This window comes from Oncorhynchus nerka, linkage group LG23 (genome assembly GCF_034236695.1).
Source record: "Oncorhynchus nerka isolate Pitt River linkage group LG23, Oner_Uvic_2.0, whole genome shotgun sequence".
Taxonomy (NCBI): Eukaryota; Metazoa; Chordata; class Actinopteri; order Salmoniformes; family Salmonidae; genus Oncorhynchus; species Oncorhynchus nerka.
The window spans coordinates 47,049,595-47,068,904 of NC_088418.1; the positions used below are offsets into that span (position 1 = coordinate 47,049,595).

Here is a 19,310-nt window from a genome sequence, read left to right on the forward strand (position 1 = left end):
AGAGAGATGATGGAGGTCTGTGGAGTACAGAGAGAGGGGTGGATGGGGGAGGGAGGGAGGGATAGAGAGGTGGAGGGAGGAAGTGATAGAGAGATGATGGATGTCTGTGGAGTACAGAGAGAGGGGTGGATGGGGGAGGGAGGGAGGGATAGAGAGATGATGGTGGTCTGTGGAGTACAGAGAGAGGGGTGGATGGGGGAGGGAGGGAGGGATAGAGAGGTGGAGGGAGGAAGTGATAGAGAGATGATGGAGGTCTGTGGAGTACAGAGAGAGGGGTGGATGGGGGGAGGGAGGGAGGGATAGAGAGGTGGAGCGGAGGAAGTGATATAGAGATGATGGAGGTCTGTGCTTTTAGAGAAATCTACAGCCGTTCATCTCGGTCTCTCCCTCTAGAGCTCTGCTTCAACTGACCGATGAATCTACAACCATCTACATTCACATACATCCATTTGATAGATACTAAATAGCCTCTGTTGTACTAAATACGGACATACAAAGCTTACCAGACATGTATGAGGGTGTCCAGTACAGCCGCTTCATGTGTACATCCCTAAAGGGATACTTGGGGATTTTGGAAATGAGGCCCTTCATCTACTTCCCAAGAGTCAGATATATGTGTGTATGTCTCTGTGTCCAGTATGAAGGAAGTTAGAGGTAGTTTTGTGAGCCAACTACCGTTAGCACATTGACTCGAAGTCTATGGGTCCCTGCTAGCACGCTAAAAAAAGTAGCCTTTTAACGGGAAACTATTTCCTAACCCGAGAGTAAAAAAAAGACAATGTTCCTATTTTCTCCGTGCATTGTGTTAACTGTGATGGAGTCTGAATGGCCTCGTGTTTTCACTGTGTGCTGTTCTTATCAGACATCTATTATGCTGCGATTACAGCAGTGATTTCATTACTGTGAAACTGGATTAGGAAGTGGAACAATACCCCCACTGTCTCCATTAGAAATGTATTATTTAAAGATGTGTCGGCCAGGCTTTAAAAAAAAAACGCATACAGAGTGCCCTGGCTCTATAGCTCACTACAGGTGCATGAGACATGAACCCTATGGAGAGGATTGGAGACAGAGGGCCCTTATAGATTTATGTCACATCTCAGAAGCACACACACCACACACCTGCCTGCACGCACACCTATCCACTGTTCATTTGCAGTTGTATTGTTGCTGTTGCCGGTGTCTTCTGTCTGTGCTGTTCGTTTTGTTTTACGTTGTTCATTTTGAATCCCGGCCCCCGTCTCCAAAGAGGCATTTTTGTCTCTCGCCAGGCCGTCATTGTAAATAAGAATTTGTTCTTTGTTCACGTTTCATCTTTTTTTAAATGACATATAGATTTTCTTTTTTAAGTCTCTCCTGGTTTGACAAGATATACCGGAGATTTGGTGAGAGATTGCAGTCCTGTCAGGGTTGAGAATGATGTGTGACCGTGTGTATGAACAACCGTCTCTGGTATAACCCAACTGTTTGCCCAAATGATTACATGACTGTGGCATACCCACAGAGAACTGCAATTTTAAGCAAGAGGCATGATAGTATTTTTTTTCCGGGTGTAGATTTCTCATGTATAAAAATTGGGTTGGAAACACACTTGATCCCTGCTTCTCATGCCTCCAGTCTGGTTAAGATGTAGCCTGGGCATGGTGGGTGAGATTTGTGCATGTTTCTCAACCCTGAGGGGAACTAATAAAAACGTGTGGATCAATAACCCCCCGTATGAGCTTAGGAAGGATTCTGAGAGGAAGGGAGAGGCAGAGAAAAGGGGAATCAGGGGTCGGTTGAGATAGAATAGAGAGTGATGAGAGAGAAGGGCTAGAGAGGGAACCCTGTGCAGTTTCAGTCAGACATCAGCAGTCACGCAACCCGTTCGGAGCAAAAATCATAAGATCCATCCTGGCCATGTTATCAAGGCCCTGGGGCAAGACGTCTACTTCAGATTGGATTTAACAGAGAGCGGCCCGTTCACAGAGACAGTTTTTATGGGCACTGATGCTATAATATACTGTAATGTCTGCTTTCTGCTTTAGCTATTGGCAAATAATTGGCTTGAGTGTCGAATTGCTATTGCTGTTGTCCCTGACTTGAACTAGTGTTACTGACAAATCCTGACTCAGTATCAATGTCTGTAAGGATGGGTCTGGTGTAGAAATACGTTTGTCTATAATTGGAATCAAAAGTATAGGACTCTTTATTTACTAAGATAGTTAAACGGCCAGGGTACAAAATACCTTCATCTCAGAACTAGAGGTTTAGTTTGTGGGATATTTCCCAGCCAGTATTGCTTGCTGCACAGGGCACTTAGCAGGCATACACTCTCTCATGTTTGAAGTTTGGCTGCCTTCTAAATGAACCTATTGATAGTAGCAAGTCTGAACTCTTTTAAAACACACTTGGGCCAACGCTTTCCGTTTTAGCCCCCTGTGAAAAGAAGATGTAGGCAATTCCAATAATGGGAAGGAGGAGGTTTGAGGAAGTGAAATTCATTGAGCCTGTCCACAGTTCAGCCCTCCATTGATTCCATGCCCAGGAAATAGTTGTCTGTGGAAAGAAACCTGGAAAATGGGCGTATATATTCAACCAATCTGTTACTCTGCCAGACACAGAGCACATTTCTGTTTTTCATCAACCACATGTAGGACAGGCTCTAAAGTATCTCAACAAATACCCTTCAGGAAGTCAAAGAGGGCTGCTAATAGGAGATAATTGCTTGAACTGTCAAATAAATGTTTTAAAAAAAATCTCAATCAGATCACCTGAATTGAATGAAAAATGACCTGTACATAAAAACATTGATCTACTTGAGCTCTAGGTCTAATTCCTCACTGAGTTCATAGGTCATAACGCCATACGTAGTGAGTCCTGGCCCAGGTCCATCTCTAGTGGAGATAGATAGTGGATCTTAGTGTCAGAGGAACAGCGTAACAGCAGGTTAGGAAAATGGCAGCTGCCTCAGGAGCCCACTGATGCCCATCAGTAAGGAGGAATGCACAGCAGAAAACAGGTGAGAGAGAGTAGTGCCATTACCCTACACCCATCTGACACCTAACGAGCTGCTAAATGTACTTTTAATATACTAAATGACATGGCCAGACGACAATGACTTTGCACTATTACCACTGTAGCGCAAGGTAGTCCATATGGAGCTCTAGGGCTGGATTTCAACCAATTACAGATAGTCGGTTTCAGAAGAGTGTCAGATTGGGGAAGTGCAGGAATATCACTGTATACAATGGATAAAACTCCGGGCTCCGATCTCATTCATTTGAAATTGTAGGACTAGTATGCCATAGCGTTTGATACTTTGTACAGTACATCAATGGGTCAAATAATGGAAAACAGATTCCTTTCCCAGTGTTCAATATGACGATGTCTTGACAGAATCATTCAGTGCATAGCTAATGGAAGAGCTACAGTGCTTTCAGAAGGTATTTGCATCCCTTGACCCTTTTCCCACATTTTGTTGTGTTACAGCCTGGATTTAAAACGGATTCAATTCAGATTTTGTGTCACTGGCCTACACACCATGCCACATCATGTCAAAGTAGAATTATGTTTTTAAACATTTTTACAAATGAATGAAAAATGAGACCTTGAAATGTCTTGAGTCACTAAGTATTCAACCCCTTTGTTATGAAAAGGAGTAAACGTTTGCTTATGAAGTCGCATAATACGCTGCGTGGACTCACTCTGTGTGCAATACTAGTGTTTAACATTATGTTTGAAAGACTACCTCATCTCTGTACCACACACATACAATTTTCTGCAAGGTCCCTCAGTCGAGCAGTGAATTTCATACACAGATTCAACCACAAAGACCAGGGAGATTTTCCAATGCCTGAACAACAAAAAAGGGCACCTATTGGTAGATGGGCAAAATTGTAAAAAGCAGACATTAAATATCCCTTTGTCGATGGTGAAGTTATTCATTATACTTTCGATGGTGTATCAATACACCCAGTCACTGCAAAGACACAGGCATCCTTCCTAACTCAGTTGCCAGAGAGGAAGGAAACCGTTCAGGGATTTCACCATGAGGCCAATGGTGACTTTAAACCAGTCAGAGAGTCTAATGGCTGTGATAGGAGAAAACTGAGGATGGATCAACAACATTGTAGTTACTCCACAATACTAACCTAAATGACAGATTGAAAAGAAGGAAGCATGTATAGAATACAAATATTCCAAAACATACATCCTGTTTGCAATAAGGCACTGCAAAAAGTTAAACTGTAACAAATGTGGCAAAGAAATTAACTTTATATCCTGAATTCAAAGCATTATGTTTGGGGCAAATCCAACACAACACATTACTGAAAACAATTCTTCATATTTTCAAGCATGGTGGTGGCTGCATCATGTTATGGGTATGCTTGTCATCGGCAAGGACTAGCAAGTGTTTTGGGGGATAAAAATACATGGAATAGAGCTAAGCAGAAGCAAAATCCTAGAGGAAAACCTGGTTCAGTCTGCTTTCCAACAGACACCGGGAAACAGATTCACCTTGTCATGATGTTGTATTGTGTGTAGATGGGTCAGGAAAGAATCAGTTTAATCCATTTTGAATTCAGGCTGTAACACAACAAAATGTGAAATAAGTCAAGGGGTATAAATACTTTCTGAAGGCACTTTGTGGCCCCGGGTGAGTCTGATGGAGTTTAAAGTGAGGAGATGAAAGGGTGGAGCAGAGTTGGGTGCCTAGGTCTCTCTCCCTCTTCCCTCCCTCTCTTTCTTTTGATCAATTAAAATCCCTGTTAGGCATCTGCAGGGATGAGTAGGCCTGTGAATACCAACGCATGAGAGGAGGTACCTCCTTTAATCTCTCTCACTCCCTTTCGCCCTCTTTTGTTCTCTCTCTGTCCTCTCTTTCTCTCTCCCTTCCGCCTCCCTCTCTCTCGCTCTCGCCACTCGGCAGCACACACGAAAAGGTTAATGAATCGAGAGTGAAGTCTCTCTGCCTGTCGACAATGTATTGAAGAGCCATGGAGTGTGGATAGGTCATTGTAAAGGCAATGTAAGGAATGGGTTGTTAGTCTACTCTGCTGTTACGAAATGCCATTACTAATCAATCATCTCATCCATTTTGTCTTCCCATTTAAATCATGGCGTTACGGTGAACACACTGAATGAACCATGACTTAAAAATGCTTTCATGGTGTGTCTCCTGCCTGCCGTATGTAGTGAAGCAAGAGTGAAGCAGATGATTTACAGGCCATATCATCCCTTCTGTTTACCGTAAAGTCGGAGCTTTTGCATACGTGTAATACACAAAAGGTACAACAGAACGGAGCGATCCAGAACAAAAACAAGTGTGACAGCAACTGATTAGATGCTTTGAAACATCCAACTCTTCCTAGACTCGTCTAACATCCAACTCTTCTAAGACACGACCCAACCCAACCCCCCCAACCCCACCCCACATCCCAGTATATCGCTCCAGGCCCTGTGATATGAATTATTAAATACAGTAGTGTTTGCACATTTAATGAATATTCAGACCTTTCTACTCTTTCGCTGTCCGTCCCACCCACTGTCACCATCTGTATTCATGTGGCATGGAGGTGGGAGGTTGGTGAGGCTGGCATCCGTTGACAGGAGGACGTGACTGGCACACTGATACCTTGACTGGTACACTGAGACCACTGTTCTGTCCTGGCCCTCCACACTACCTTACCAGCAGGTGATCACACACAGGGGCTGTCCAGGTAAGAGAAGACAGACATCGGGGACTGGGCAGAGGGGGATGTAGGAATTGAGAGCAAGAGAGTGCAACTTCGATCTGGCTAAAGCTGTTGGAACAAAGAAATACATTTTTTTATTAAATTAAAATGATAATCAATCATTCTACAGTAAAATAGTGAAAACATCCCTGAAACAGACTTCACAAGTTCATAATTGTACACACCTGTCAAGAAAATGAATTCAATGACCCCCCTGATTTGTGGCATTCTATTTTGGTCATTTAGCAGATGCTCTCATCCAGAGCGATTAGAGGTAAGCGGCTTGCTCATTGATTAATCAGCTTGGGGAATCAAACCATCAACCTTTCACTTACTGGCCCACCTCTCTGGACCACTATGCTACCTGACCTGGTTCATGTATTTAATGCTCTGGACCACTATGCTACCTGACCTGGTTCATGTATTTAATGCTCTGGACCACTATGCTACCTGACCTGGTTCATGTATTTAATGCTCTGGACCACTATGCTACCTGACCTGGTTCATGTATTTAATGCTCTGGACCACTATGCTACCTGACCTGGTTCATGTATTTAATGCTCTGGACCACTATGCTACCTGACCTGGTTCATGTATTTAATGCTCTTCGGCTTGCTTTGCGTGCCCAAACTCCATTAAATGTCTCTAAAGCGCAGCACACAGCACAATTTTCAACACAGTTTACTGCTTCAATAAATTATGAATCAAATTCAGATCCCTGGGAATTTCAATTGCAGGTACCTCTCGGAGTGTGTTTTGAATATTGGATCAAGGCTCCCCCTAGTGTTAAAAGCAATTAAGAATGTAAGAATTAAACAGTAGATTAGATCAAATCAAATCAAATGCTAATTGTCACAAATCCGCCGAATACAACAGGTGTAGGCTTTACTGTGAAATGCTCCCTTACAAGCCCTTAACCAACAATGCAGGGTTAAAAAGTAAGAAAAGATTAGCAAATAAAATACAAAAGGAAATAGTAACACAGTAAAATAACAATAACGAGTGGCTATATACAAGGAGAACCGAGTCAATGTGTGAACGTGACTAGGGAATCAGGATGTAGATCATAAACACGAGTAGCAGCAGCGTGTGTGAAGAGTGTGAAAGGGTGTCTATGTGTGTGTGTTTTGTGTGCATGAACGTATGCGTGTGTGTTTGTATGCGTGTGTGTGTGTGTGTGTGTGTGTGTGTGTGTGTGTGTGTTGGAGTGTCATTGTAGTAAGTGTGAGTGTGTGGGTAGAACCCAGTGAGTGTGCATAGAGCCAGTGCAAGAATGTCAGTCCAAATAAAACAACAAAGTGGCACCTTTGACAGAGAACACACACACACACACGCACGCACGCACGTACATACGCACGCACGCGCACACACACACTCACACACAAACGTCAATGTAAGGCTCAGAGCCTTATTTCAACTAGAGTAATTCAGCTATTTGTCTGCTATTACTGAAGCGTCATCCTCACCTTTTCTCTTCCTTGTCTCCAGGGGCTGTTTGCACCTGTAAACTCCCATTTCCTGGGTGTCATCAATCACAGTACAACTCTGTATGGAGGTCAGGTATGGCACACAAGGGACCTACCTCACCTCCATCACACTACAACCCTTGGAGGGACAGTAATAACCAAATCACTCAAGACCTACTCATAGCCTCTCCATCCTTTGAGTGTTAGGAAGAATCTATCATTCATTCAAATAACTTATACATGTCACACGTAGACTCGACATCCCCATAGATAGAATATGCATTACTGTAAGTGGGATGGACACGATATCTATAGTTATCATGCCATCTAACGGTACATTTGAGTATGACTGCTGGTAACATGTATGTACTCCCATTCCACTCCAATCCAGTAGGTGGCAGGATTGCACAAACCCAATAAACCTTTGCTGTCATCTAGTGGACATATTGCTCTATTGCCCTCTGCTATGTCAGGACTATAGTGGTCCATGTTTTCTGTGTTCTAGTGTACTGTAAAATAGATGGCTCTCCTATTCTTAGCACTTTGCCCAGTCATATTCAAGGTTAGAACTACCGTCCTAGGGCTTTTCATGCTTCTAGTCTTGATTTGCATTTTTGATAACATACCTACATCATTTCACTTTTTAACGTCTCTAGTATCTATAGATGTTGTCCAATCAATTTGGTAACCCCTCCCTCTTCAATTCAGGCTTGTTTGGGAAAAAGCTGTTCAAAAGAGGACATTGTATTACCATATCTTTGTACTCCCTGACGAAAGGCCATGCAGCCCGAAACTTTGTTTCCATTGAACATGCCACACAAATAAAGGCATTTTCATGAACTATATGACGTGTGGTCCCCCTTTCTTTTTGAAAACCTTAGAAACAGCTCAAATGAACAAAACTATGACACAGCAGCAAGATGTTTCAGTGAAAACTTTAATCTTCTAAAATGATACGATTATTCAGATGTTACAATTGTACAACCCGGCATGCTTTCTATGCCTCTCAATTGTCAATTAATTTCCCAAAACAATTTGCAGGACATTTAACAGTGAACAACAGTGAATGTTGGATTCAAAACTTTTATAAGTCCCTGTTGGAAGATATCTGTGGGAGAAGAGTGTTTTTGGTTTGAGGTCAGATTATTTCAGAAAGTTCTTGTAATACCTGGGGGGGAGGGGGGATGGGGATTGAGAGAAATCAGTGTAAACTCAAAAGAAGCTAAAGAAATCTAGAAGTAGTAGTACCCAGTATGACCAGTATCTATTGTCCTCCATGTCTGTACGGGCCTTATCAATGCCCTGTAGTACTGGGTATTACTGGGTTATAAGAGGGTAAAGGTCAGACCTAGGTCCGATACGTTAAATACTTGAGGTGCACTTCATTTAGCTTGACTAGCATGCAGGTTGGGTGGAGTTTGCACTTTTGCTACTATTCTATTGGTTCCATTGTACCAGACAAGCAAAGCACACCTCCAGTATTTGACATAGACACCGGTCTGAATCATTATAATTACAGGTTATCTAACAGGCACACTGCGGAGACTGACTGACTACTGATAAAGTCTCTGAGTAGACTGAATATACATCATTCCCACTACGTTCTCCATCTATTCTACTCTCTAAGGGTATTCCCTAGGGTTAGGGGCAGGCAGCCTTGATATTCAACCACGCCAGTGTTCAAATTCATCTCCACAGACACTATGAAGGTTGGGAGGCTTAAAGAGACTCTCCTCACAGGCCCTCGTCACTGTGACCTCACCGTGACGTCACGTCAATGACCAATCAAAACACAGGAAATGTTGTCAGAGGCAGCACTATACGACTTTTAGAGAATACAAAATAAACAACAACATTCAAGTAATCCCATGGTCTGAAAAATACAAAACCAAATGTAGAACCATTACACATTTCAAACCTTACCCATATTACTTAGGTATAAAACAATTCAAATCTTAATAATTATAATAACATAATAATAATAATAATGCCAGTTTGTGATACCATTATTATGGAGTAGCAACTTCCAAGGAGGTAAGACAAATGCCATGCACAACAATTGTTGAATAATAAAGAACACAAAATCATTTCCAATCTATTCATAAGTAACGGATGTTTGTCTCATAGAGATAGACAGAGGACTCATCTTTGTATCTGTGCCATAATGGCATACGTGACTGCACGGACATCTCCATGTTAGAGTAATCCATTTTCTTCTCAATTTGTATTGAGCTTGCATTGGTGATTTACCACCACCTGCAGTTCTAGAATCCTGAACAAAAGCTTGTGTGTCACTTATGGATTGTGGCCACTAGATGGCGGTAATATATCTTAAAGCCATTTTACAAACCATAGGCAACCCAATTTTGAAGAAGTAGAGGACAATGTTCAGATCATTGGCTGATCGCTCCCAGCCCATAGGAATCCTCACCCAGTTGACTAAAATTGAATGGTTGGAAACGTAAAGGCAATTTCCCTGCTAAAACGGGTTATATACATTTTGATTCCTCTATCTATCTCTATGGTTTATCTCTCTCAGCACGACCAGGCAGGGTAGTGGGGGATGGAGGGAGGCAGAACAACTTCAAAACATTTCAATTTCCCGGGTCATGTTGGACCACTGATAAACGCTGGATAAATAAAACAAGGTGAAGTGCTGTAATACATCTGTCTTGGTTTTCAGAACGGCCATCTGAACACGGCTGTTTTTACAATACCTACCAGTAGTTTTAGTGTTTTAACCATATCAAGTCAACCAAACCAAACCCACCCCACCCACCCCACTTCACATTGACAGAAACACAACCACACACACACAACCACACACACACACACACACACCGGCACGGTAAGAAATTGCACATTCAACACTCCTTGGTGCCATAAGGGACCGTTAAAACATTAATGTAATGTAAACACGAATAGAGAAACGCACAAACGTCATTCATTCATATTGCATTGAATATGGCTCAGGTTTGTTTTGAATTAGTCTCTCTCAAGCACACCACACACACACACACACACACACACACACACACACACACACACACACCACAGACACACACACACACACAGACACACACACACAGACACACACACACAGACACACACACACAGACACACACACACACACACACACACACACACACACACACACACACACACACACACACAGACACAGACACAGACACAGACACACACACACACACACACACACACACACACACACACACACACACACACACACACACACACACACACACACAGACACACACACAGTCTGTAGGTGTGTACATGCTGCTCTGGTAGAGCTCTAGGTTGGGTGTGTAATGGGTCCCCGGGGCTGCATGGAGAATCAGTCCCGTCTTTCTTTTCGTTGTTTGCCTAAGGTGTCTGTCATCTCAGGTCCGACACTGGCCTCCAGGGGGCTTAGAATTGGGATGGCTACAAGCCTAGCAGTGTTGTTGGGATAGCAGTAGTGGTATCCTAGTGTAGCAGTGGTAGTAGTATGGAGGGCGCTGGGTGCTGTCCCTGCCTCACAGTGCTGTGTGTCTTTGGCACACGTCTGAATGATACACAAAGGCCTTCTGGGAAAATACGTATATTGAGTATGCGGTTTAACCGTGGTTGAACCGCGTTGGTACAGTATGTAAGGCTGCAGGGACGCACTGAGAGAGGGTCTTTGTGTCGGTGAACCCTCATCTCTGATCCCTGACCCCGAACCCCCTGAATCCTAATCTAGCCCAGACCCTGGCATTCAGTGAACAACAGGCAACTCCATACCCCAACACTCCCATACGTTTACAATCAATCAATAAATTAATGAATAAATAATACCAATAATAAATAATGATTTCGATGAAACATTTTCCTGTGCAGGACAGGACAGAGTCATGCTGATGAGAGAGTCTAAAGCGCGTCAGGCCGCTCCTGACTGTCCATCTGTCTGTCCATCCCTCAGTCAATCTATGGAGGTGGGCTAACCTCTCTCCTCCATCTCTCATCCTCTTCTCCCTGTCTTCCCCTCACTCTGCGTGTAGTCTATTTCCTCTCTCTCTCCGTCTCTCTGTCTCTCTCTCTCTCTCTCTCTCTCTCTCTCTCTCTCTCTCATACAGCAGTCTCCAGATCTTCATGGGAGACAGTGGTAGGGAGCTGTTTGCTGGTCAGGTAGGAGGCCAGCTCTTGGTCCCCCGCGTTACGAGCTTGCTCCACTGGTGTCTTGCCCTGTGAACACACACACAGCCACACACGTGTGTGGATACTTCTACTCCATTATACAAACTCTCTCTTATGTGAGAGCTTGCCTTTGTGTGTGCAATTGTGTGTCTGTGTGTGTTTGTGCGGTGCGGTACAAGTGTGTGTGTGCCTGTGTGTACTGTGTGTGTACTGTGTGTGTCCTGTCTGTGTGTGTACTGTGTGTGTGCGTGTGTGTGTGTGTGTGTGTGTGGTTCTAACCTTGAAGTTGGTCTTGATGAGGGAAGCTCCGGAGTCCATGAGAAGATGACACACAGCGTGATGCTTCTGAGAGGCCGCTTTGTGCAAGGCAGTGTCTCCTCTGAAAACACACACACACACACGAGCACACACTTCACGCAAGCTGCAGGCTGCCTGATCAGTTTGAGGTATAGAAAAGTGACTTCAGGCACAGAAACAAGACATTCTTCAACGTTCGACCCTCAGACAGACAACAAAGCCGTAAGCCAGTGGGCGACTTACGTTTCTCTGTTGGTTAAATCCAGGAGCACCTTTGACCCTAAAAGAAAACAAACAAACAGAGCCAACATTTTAGCGAACATCAGAGGTTTGCAAACAAGCTCATTTGAAGGATGCAATAAGAAGCAACACACACACACACACACACACACACACAGAGACACACACAGACACACACTCACCGTGCTCCAGTATGAAGTGGACCACTTCAGTGTGTCCGTGCTGAGAGGCCAGGTGTAGTGCACTACAACCAGTAGAATCCCTCACCAGGAGGCTGGTCCCGCGAAAGAAGCTGCCCGACAACTGAGAGAGAGACAGGTAGAACACCGTTAGGAGAGACACGTACGTATCGACTTCAGTAGTGCATATATTACGTCAGGAATGGCTTTGAGCTGGTTCTAGTAAGACAGTCAGATGTTTGCAAGGGAGAAGGTCGAGGTATCTAACCGTAGTCAGGTCCCCAGAGGAGGCAGCCATCAGCATTGCTGAAGAACACACACACACACACACACACCACTATCAGTTAGACAATGTTATAGGGTTACACGTGCGTTGACAGGAATCGTTCCCACTGTAAGGCAGGGTTTTTATAGATGAAAAACATGGGTTTACAAATGTTCTTCTTTCAAAAGACGCAAAACATCTCACCTTGTTCCTCAGACGTCAGAGGGCTCCTGCACCAGAGAGACAAATAGATGAAAGGACTGCGACTCTCAACACGAAATAATGTTAGAGGTGTGTGTGTGTGTGTGTGTGTGTGTGTGTGTGTGTGTGTGTGCGCGTGAACGTGAGCGTTTGCGGGTCTATGTGTGTATGCATGTGTTTACACATCTGTGTGTGTGAGTGGGTGTGTCTCTCTCTCTCGCTCCCTCTTTCTCTGTCTCTCACCCAGAGTTGGGCTCCACCACCAGGTCAGGCATGCCTGTGGCCGGTCCCCCCGCTACTCCACCGTGGTCCAGGATAAACACCTCTTCCTGGCAGATTTCTGTCACATAGTGCAGGTGCTCCTGGGCCTTGTCTATGCGGTAGAAACGGTCTGCAGACGTAGCTGGGGAAAGGAGACTTGGTTTAGAGAGATGGTGTGAAAGGAGAGAACAGCTCACTGTCACACAGTCGATGTCTTAGAGTCACACAGTTAAACCGTGTTAAACAAGCCTTCTGCAGAGACTTCAGAGGCCCACTTTACACGAGGAACAACGGATGGAGATATGCATATGTCAACTCAGCAACAAAAGGAAACGTGCGCTGACTATAATCTGCGTTTATTTTCAGCAAACTTAACATGTGTAAGAATTTATATGAACATAACAAGATTCAACAACTGAGACATAAACTGAACAAGTTCCACAGATATGTGACCAACAGAAATGGAATAATGTGTCCCTGAACAAAGGGGGGGTCAAAATCAAAAGTAACAGTCAGTATCTGGTGTTGCCACCAGCTGCATTAAGTACTACAGTGCATCAACCATAAGTTTGTGGTTGAAGATATCCCTCTAGTGGTGTGAGGGCTGTGCTTTGGCAAAGTGGGTGGGGTTATATCCTTCCTGTTTGGCCCTGTCCGGGGGTGTTCTCGGATGGGGCCACAGTGTCTCCTGACCCCTCCTGTCTCAGCCTCCAGTATTTATGCTGCAGTAGTTTATGTGTCGGGGGGCTAGGGTCAGTTTGTTATATCTGGAGTACTTCTCCTGTCCTTTTCGGTGTCCTGTGTAAATTTAAGTGTGCTCTCTCTAATTCTACCTTTCTCTCTTTCTTTCTCTCTCTCGGAGGATCTGAGCCCTAGGACCATGCCTCAGGACTACTTGACATGATGACTCCTTGCTGTCCCAAGTCCACCTGGCCGTGCTGCTGCTCCAGTTTCAACTGTTCTGCCTTATTATTATTGGACCATGCTGGTCATTTATGAACATTTGAACATCTTGGCCATGTTCTGTTATAATCTCCACCCGGCACAGCCAGAAGAGGACTGGCCACCCCACATAGCCTGGTTCCTCTCTAGGTTTCTTCCTAGGTTTTGGCCTTTTAGGGAGTTTTTCCTAGCCACCGTGCTTCTACACCTGCATTGCTTGCTGTTTGGGGTTTTAGGCTGGGTTTCTGTACAGCACTTTGAGATATCAGCTGATGTACGAAGGGCTATATAAATACATTTGATTTGATTTGATCTCCTCCTCATGGACTGCACCAGATTTGCCAGTTCTTGCTGTGAGATGTTACCCCACTCTTCCACCAAGGCACCTGCAAGTTCCCAGACAATGGCCCTAGCCCTCACCCTCCGATCCAACAGGTCCTAGACTCTAGGCTCTTAGCTGACCATGGCAGAACACTGACATTCCTGTCTTGCAGGAAATCACGCACAGAATGAGCAGTACAGCATTGTCATGCTGGAGGGTTATGTCAGGATGAGCCTGCAGGAAGGGTACCACATGAGGGAGGAGGATGTCTTCCCTGTAACGCACAGCGTTGAGATTGCCTGCAATGACAACAAGCTCAGTCCGATGATGCTGTGACACACCGCCCCAGACCATGACGGACCCTCCACCTCCAAATCGATCCCGTTCCAGAGTACAGGCCTCGGTGTAACGCTCATTCCTTCGTCGATAAACACAAATCCGACCATCACCCCTGCTTAGGCAAAACCGCGACTCGTGAGAGAAGAGTATTTTTTGCCAGTCCTGTCTGGTCCAGCGACGATGGGGTTTGTGCCCATAGGCGACGTTTTTGCCGGTGATGTCTGGTGAGGACCTCCTTACAACAAGCCTACAAGCCCTCAGTCCAGCCTCTCTCAGCCTGTTGCGGACAGTCTGAGCACTGATGGAGGGATTGTGTGTTCCTGGTGTAAATCGGGCAGTTGTTGTAGCAATCCTGTACCTGTCTCGCACGTGTGATGTTCGGCCGTACCGATCCTGTGCAGGTGTCATTACACGTGGTCTGCCACTGCGAGGACAATCTGCTGTCCGTCCTGTCTCCCTGTAGAGCTGTCTTAGGCGTCGCACAGTACGGACATTGCAATGTATTGCCCTGGCCACATCTGCAGTCCTCATGTCTCCTTGCAGCATGCCTAAGGCACGTTCACACAGATGAGCAGGGACCCTGGGCATCTTTCTTTTGGTGTTTTTCAGAATCAGTAGAAAGGCCTCTTTAGTGTCCTAAGTTTTCATAACTATGACCTTAGTTGCCTACCGTCTGTAAGCTGTTAGTGTCTTAACGACCGTTCCACAGGTGCATGTTCCTTAATTGTTTATGGTTCATTGAACAAGCATGGGAAACAGTGTTTAAACCCTTTACAATGAAGATCTGTGAAGTTATTTGGATTTTTACTAATTATCTTTGAAAGACAGGGTCCTGAAAAAGGGACGTTTCGTTTTTGCTGAGTTTACAAGTAGGCTAAAGCTCTGGCATATTTACAGAAATGCTGAATTTGTGTTTTGACCCTAGGTGAGTGATGTCACTAAGTGATGTCACTCACACTCCAGGAAGCTCCAGTTGGGGGACAGTCTGTGGGCGGAGCCAGGTCGCGGTAGACCTCGACACTCATCCTACAGAAAGAGGAGGGAAGGGATGGCCAGTTCAGTAACAACTCACCGATAGCATAGTCAGACATAATAGACTGAAAGAAAGACAGACAGGAACCTGGTAATGCACTCGGTGGCCAGCAGATGGAGCCTGATGAAGATCCTGTTAGAAATAGGAAACCCCAGCAGTGTTTCAGAAAATAGAACAATCACCATAGCCAAATCATATTGGCGTGAGTGTGTGTGCACATGTGTGTGTGCAAGTGTGTCACGTGTCTGTGTGTGTTCTCACCTCCTGTAGCCTGTCTATGTAGAGTCTGCAGGTCTCCAGGTCACAGTCCCCTCTCACCACCACAATCCCCACCGCGATCGCTGCAACACACACACACACACACACGCGCACGCACACACGCACACACACGCACGCACACACACACACACACACACACACACGCACGCACGCACGCACGCACGCACACACACACACACACACGCACACGCACACTAACACTTTAATAATGTTTACATATTTATGCTTTACTCATCTCATGTCTATACTGTATTCTATTCTACTGTATCTTATGTATCTATGCCGCTCTGACATCCATATATTTATATATTCTTAATTCCATTCCTTTAGTTAGATTTGTGTGTATTGTTGTGAAATTGTTCGATTTTACTTTACTTACTTATTACTGCACTGTTGGAGCTAGAAACACAAGTATTTCGCTATACCCGCAATAACATCTGATTTGAATTGATGGACCCTTCAACAAAGACACACACACACACACACACTCACAGATGTCTCGGAGTCGCTCCCTGTCGAACTGTAGTCTGTCGTAGTCCTGCAGACTGATCCGGTTGACTCTGAGGCGCAGGCGCTCGGGGACAGCATGGGGGCTGGAGGAACACACACACGTTGAAACGTCTCAATCAACGTATGGCTTCATTCCATTTTTTTCTGTTCAGTACCGGAAACAAATAGGATGTGTGTATTTTCTCCCATTGATTGCGATCTAGCAGTGCCAGGACAGACTACACTGTGCTACATGTACTGTAGCCACAACCTTACAGAGCACCGAGCAGGACAGGGTGGACTCCCACAGAGACAGACACTAGGAGACAGCACACCGGCAGGTTCGACGGGCTCCGCATGCAGGGGCAACCATATACTTTACGACGTTTAGACCCACTTACTCTACACGGTACTCGACACAGGCACGGACAAAAAAAACTTGACTCTCTCTTTTTCTCACTCCGTTCCTGTCCATCTTTCTCTCTCTCAGGCACTCTCTGAATCGCGCCGGGTTAGAGTACTTACACAGAGAAGGAGTCAGGGGGAGCAGAAAGGCGACGCGGGTCTGCTGAACACACTTTCTGAATGCTGCAGTCGTAACAGACAGGGCGGGGGGAAAACACAGGCCCAGAGGGGAGGTAAATATCAAGGAAAGAGAGGAGGAGGAGTCGACATGAGGGTGAGGAGAGAGGGAAGAAAGAAAACATCAAAAAGACAGTCGAGGATGAAGACATGGAGGAAGCCCATGACAGATTAGAGTATTGTTGCAGAACACTAAGGCAAAAACCAGGCACAGCTTTAGTTACTGTAGCTGAGTATAACCACACGGAGTAAAGAGCAACACACACACACACACAACGGCAGCTAGATACACACACAGGCATTAGGTGCTGTTGGGACGATCTGCTTAACAGGTGGTAGTAAGTGGAACAGATGGTTAGAGGAGAAACTAACTGTGTGAAGGGAATATAATGAGAAAAAGCCCTGAACAATATCAAGAAACTGAACTGTGGGTGTGTGTGTGTGTGTGTACAGCAGCGGTGGGTTTACACCTTGAGAGATTTTACACTAAGGCAGCGCCTAGTTTGACCCTGTTATCCTTGGTGTGCTCTTCTTTCCAACAGAATGCAGCCACAGCATCAAAACTAGCACTGGTTATCTTTCTCGTAATCGGTGTAAATGTACACTTGGACCCATTGACAGTGTCCATTCTCCGAGGTGACTCGCTCACTAGGGCGGGACTCGGAGGTCTTTACCCTTCTGTACACCGCTGGTCTAGTTCCACAGGAAGAAGGATAGAGGATGTGTGTGTGATTCACAGAGTCAGCTCTGGGGTTCGAAACCAGCGACCGCTCGGTTACTGGTCTCAACCACTAGACTACCTGCCACACTCCAGCCATTCTCTTTGGAGAGTGTGTGTGTGTGTGTGTGCTATATTGGCCTGTATCTTTGGAGTGTGTGTGTGTGTGTGTGTGTGTGTGTGTGTGTGTGTGTGTGTGTGTGTGTGTGTGTGTGTGACTCACTCATTGAGCAGGGGTACAGAGGTGCGTCTCTTGCTCTTCTGTACCATGTTGGCCTGGTTGCGTAGGGAGATGCGGAGGGTTGATGGGGCCAAGCGACACGGCTCTCCATCCACCTACACAAGCGTACCCACACACACACACACACACATACACACACACACACACACACATCTCTGTAGTATGGAGCTGTGTTGTATCCCTGTACAGTGCAGGTCTGTGTTATACTCTCACGTGACAGTTTATTAGGTACACCCATCTAGTACCTGGTTGGATCCCCCTTTGCCTCCAGAACAGCCTGAATCCTTTGGGGCATTCTACAACGTGTCGGAAATGTTCCACAGGGATGTTGGTCCATGCTGATGCGATGGCATCACGCGGCTGCTGCAGATTGAACAGCAGTACATTCATGCTGTGAACAGCTCATTCCATCTCATCCCATAGATTCTCTATAGGGTTGAGGTCTGGGGACTGACCAGGCCACTCAAGAAAACTGAACTCTCTGTCATGTTCCAGGCTCTCTGTCATGTCCAGTGTTGGTGATGGTGTTCCCCCTGGAGCCGCTTCTTCTTGATTTTAGCTGATAGGAGTGGAACCGGTGTGGTGGTCTGCTGCAATAGCCCATCAAGGATTGACGCGTCGTGCGTTCAAAGATGCCGTTCTGCACACACATGTTCTGCGCTGTTATTTGTCTGTTTGCAGGCTACCTGCTAGCTTGCACGATTCTTACCATTCTCCTTCGACCTCTCTCATCAACGCGCTGTTTTGGCCATCGGGACTGCTACTGACTGGATGGTTGTGTTTGTCGTACCATTCTTGGTAAACCCTAGACACTGTCGTGCTTGAAAAGCCCAGGAGGGCGGCCGACTCTGGGATACTGGATCCGGCGAGCCTGACACCGACGATCATGCCATGCTCAAAGTCGCTATGGTAACTAGTTTTGCCCATTCTAACGTTAAACAACTGAATAGTAACTGAATGCCTCGATGCCTGTCTGCCTGCCTGCTTTATATAGTAAGCTACAGCCACTTGACTTACAGTACTGTCTGTAGGAGCGGTCCATTTTGGTGAACGGGGGGGGGTGTACATAATGAACTGGCCAGTGAGTGTATATGTGTAGCATGCACTGTAAACCCCGATATGCTGTCATTACTCAAAACCTTGGAGGAAACCCGTTGCAGTTACTATATCTAATATATCTAGTAAAGTTACTTAAAGTGATTTTGTAGTCATTACTCAAACCGATACATCACATAAGACCTTATTTTGAGGCCTAGCTTTATCCTAATACAGTGGCCTCATAGTTTTACAGGCCCCATCAAACAGGTTTGCAAGTAGGGTTGCAAAGTTCCGGTAACTTTCCCCAAATCCCCCCCCCCCCCAAAATGTAAACCCTGGTTGAAGGATTTCCAGGAATCTTCCAAATGGGATTTCTGGAAAACCTGGACATTTATCCAGAATTTTGCAACCCTACCTGCAAATCACATTATGCAGGTTTGCAAAGTGATGTGTAATTCCTATTGGAATCCAGCCTGTGTGGGGATATACAACAGTTGAATTCACCCGCAACCTGCTTTCATAATG

At 45.4% G+C, this 19,310-nt stretch overlaps 1 protein-coding gene across 3 annotated transcripts in view; it reads right to left on the reverse strand.

Annotated features, from left to right (window-relative positions):
- Window positions 1-8,102: 8,102 nt before the first annotated feature.
- Window positions 8,103-19,310, reverse strand: part of dgki (diacylglycerol kinase, iota) — a 75,432-nt gene continuing 64,224 nt past the window's right edge. For 2 of the 3 annotated variants that reach the window (XM_065008178.1, XM_065008177.1), the window contains exons 21-33: window positions 17,730-17,842; window positions 16,732-16,794; window positions 16,210-16,310; window positions 15,700-15,779; window positions 15,526-15,570; window positions 15,362-15,431; window positions 12,785-12,944; window positions 12,545-12,570; window positions 12,344-12,381; window positions 12,079-12,199; window positions 11,900-11,936; window positions 11,639-11,738; window positions 8,103-11,407 (exon numbers count right to left, since the gene is read on the reverse strand). In XM_065008178.1, the coding sequence (XP_064864250.1) occupies window positions 11,291-11,407; window positions 11,639-11,738; window positions 11,900-11,936; window positions 12,079-12,199; window positions 12,344-12,381; window positions 12,545-12,570; window positions 12,785-12,944; window positions 15,362-15,431; window positions 15,526-15,570; window positions 15,700-15,779; window positions 16,210-16,310; window positions 16,732-16,794; window positions 17,730-17,842 (1,071 nt within the window). In that variant the 3' untranslated portion in view covers window positions 8,103-11,290. The remainder of the gene's footprint in view (window positions 11,408-11,638; window positions 11,739-11,899; window positions 11,937-12,078; window positions 12,200-12,343; window positions 12,382-12,544; window positions 12,571-12,784; window positions 12,945-15,361; window positions 15,432-15,525; window positions 15,571-15,699; window positions 15,780-16,209; window positions 16,311-16,731; window positions 16,795-17,729; window positions 17,843-19,310) is intronic. The other variant, XM_065008179.1, reaches the window with a different exon arrangement.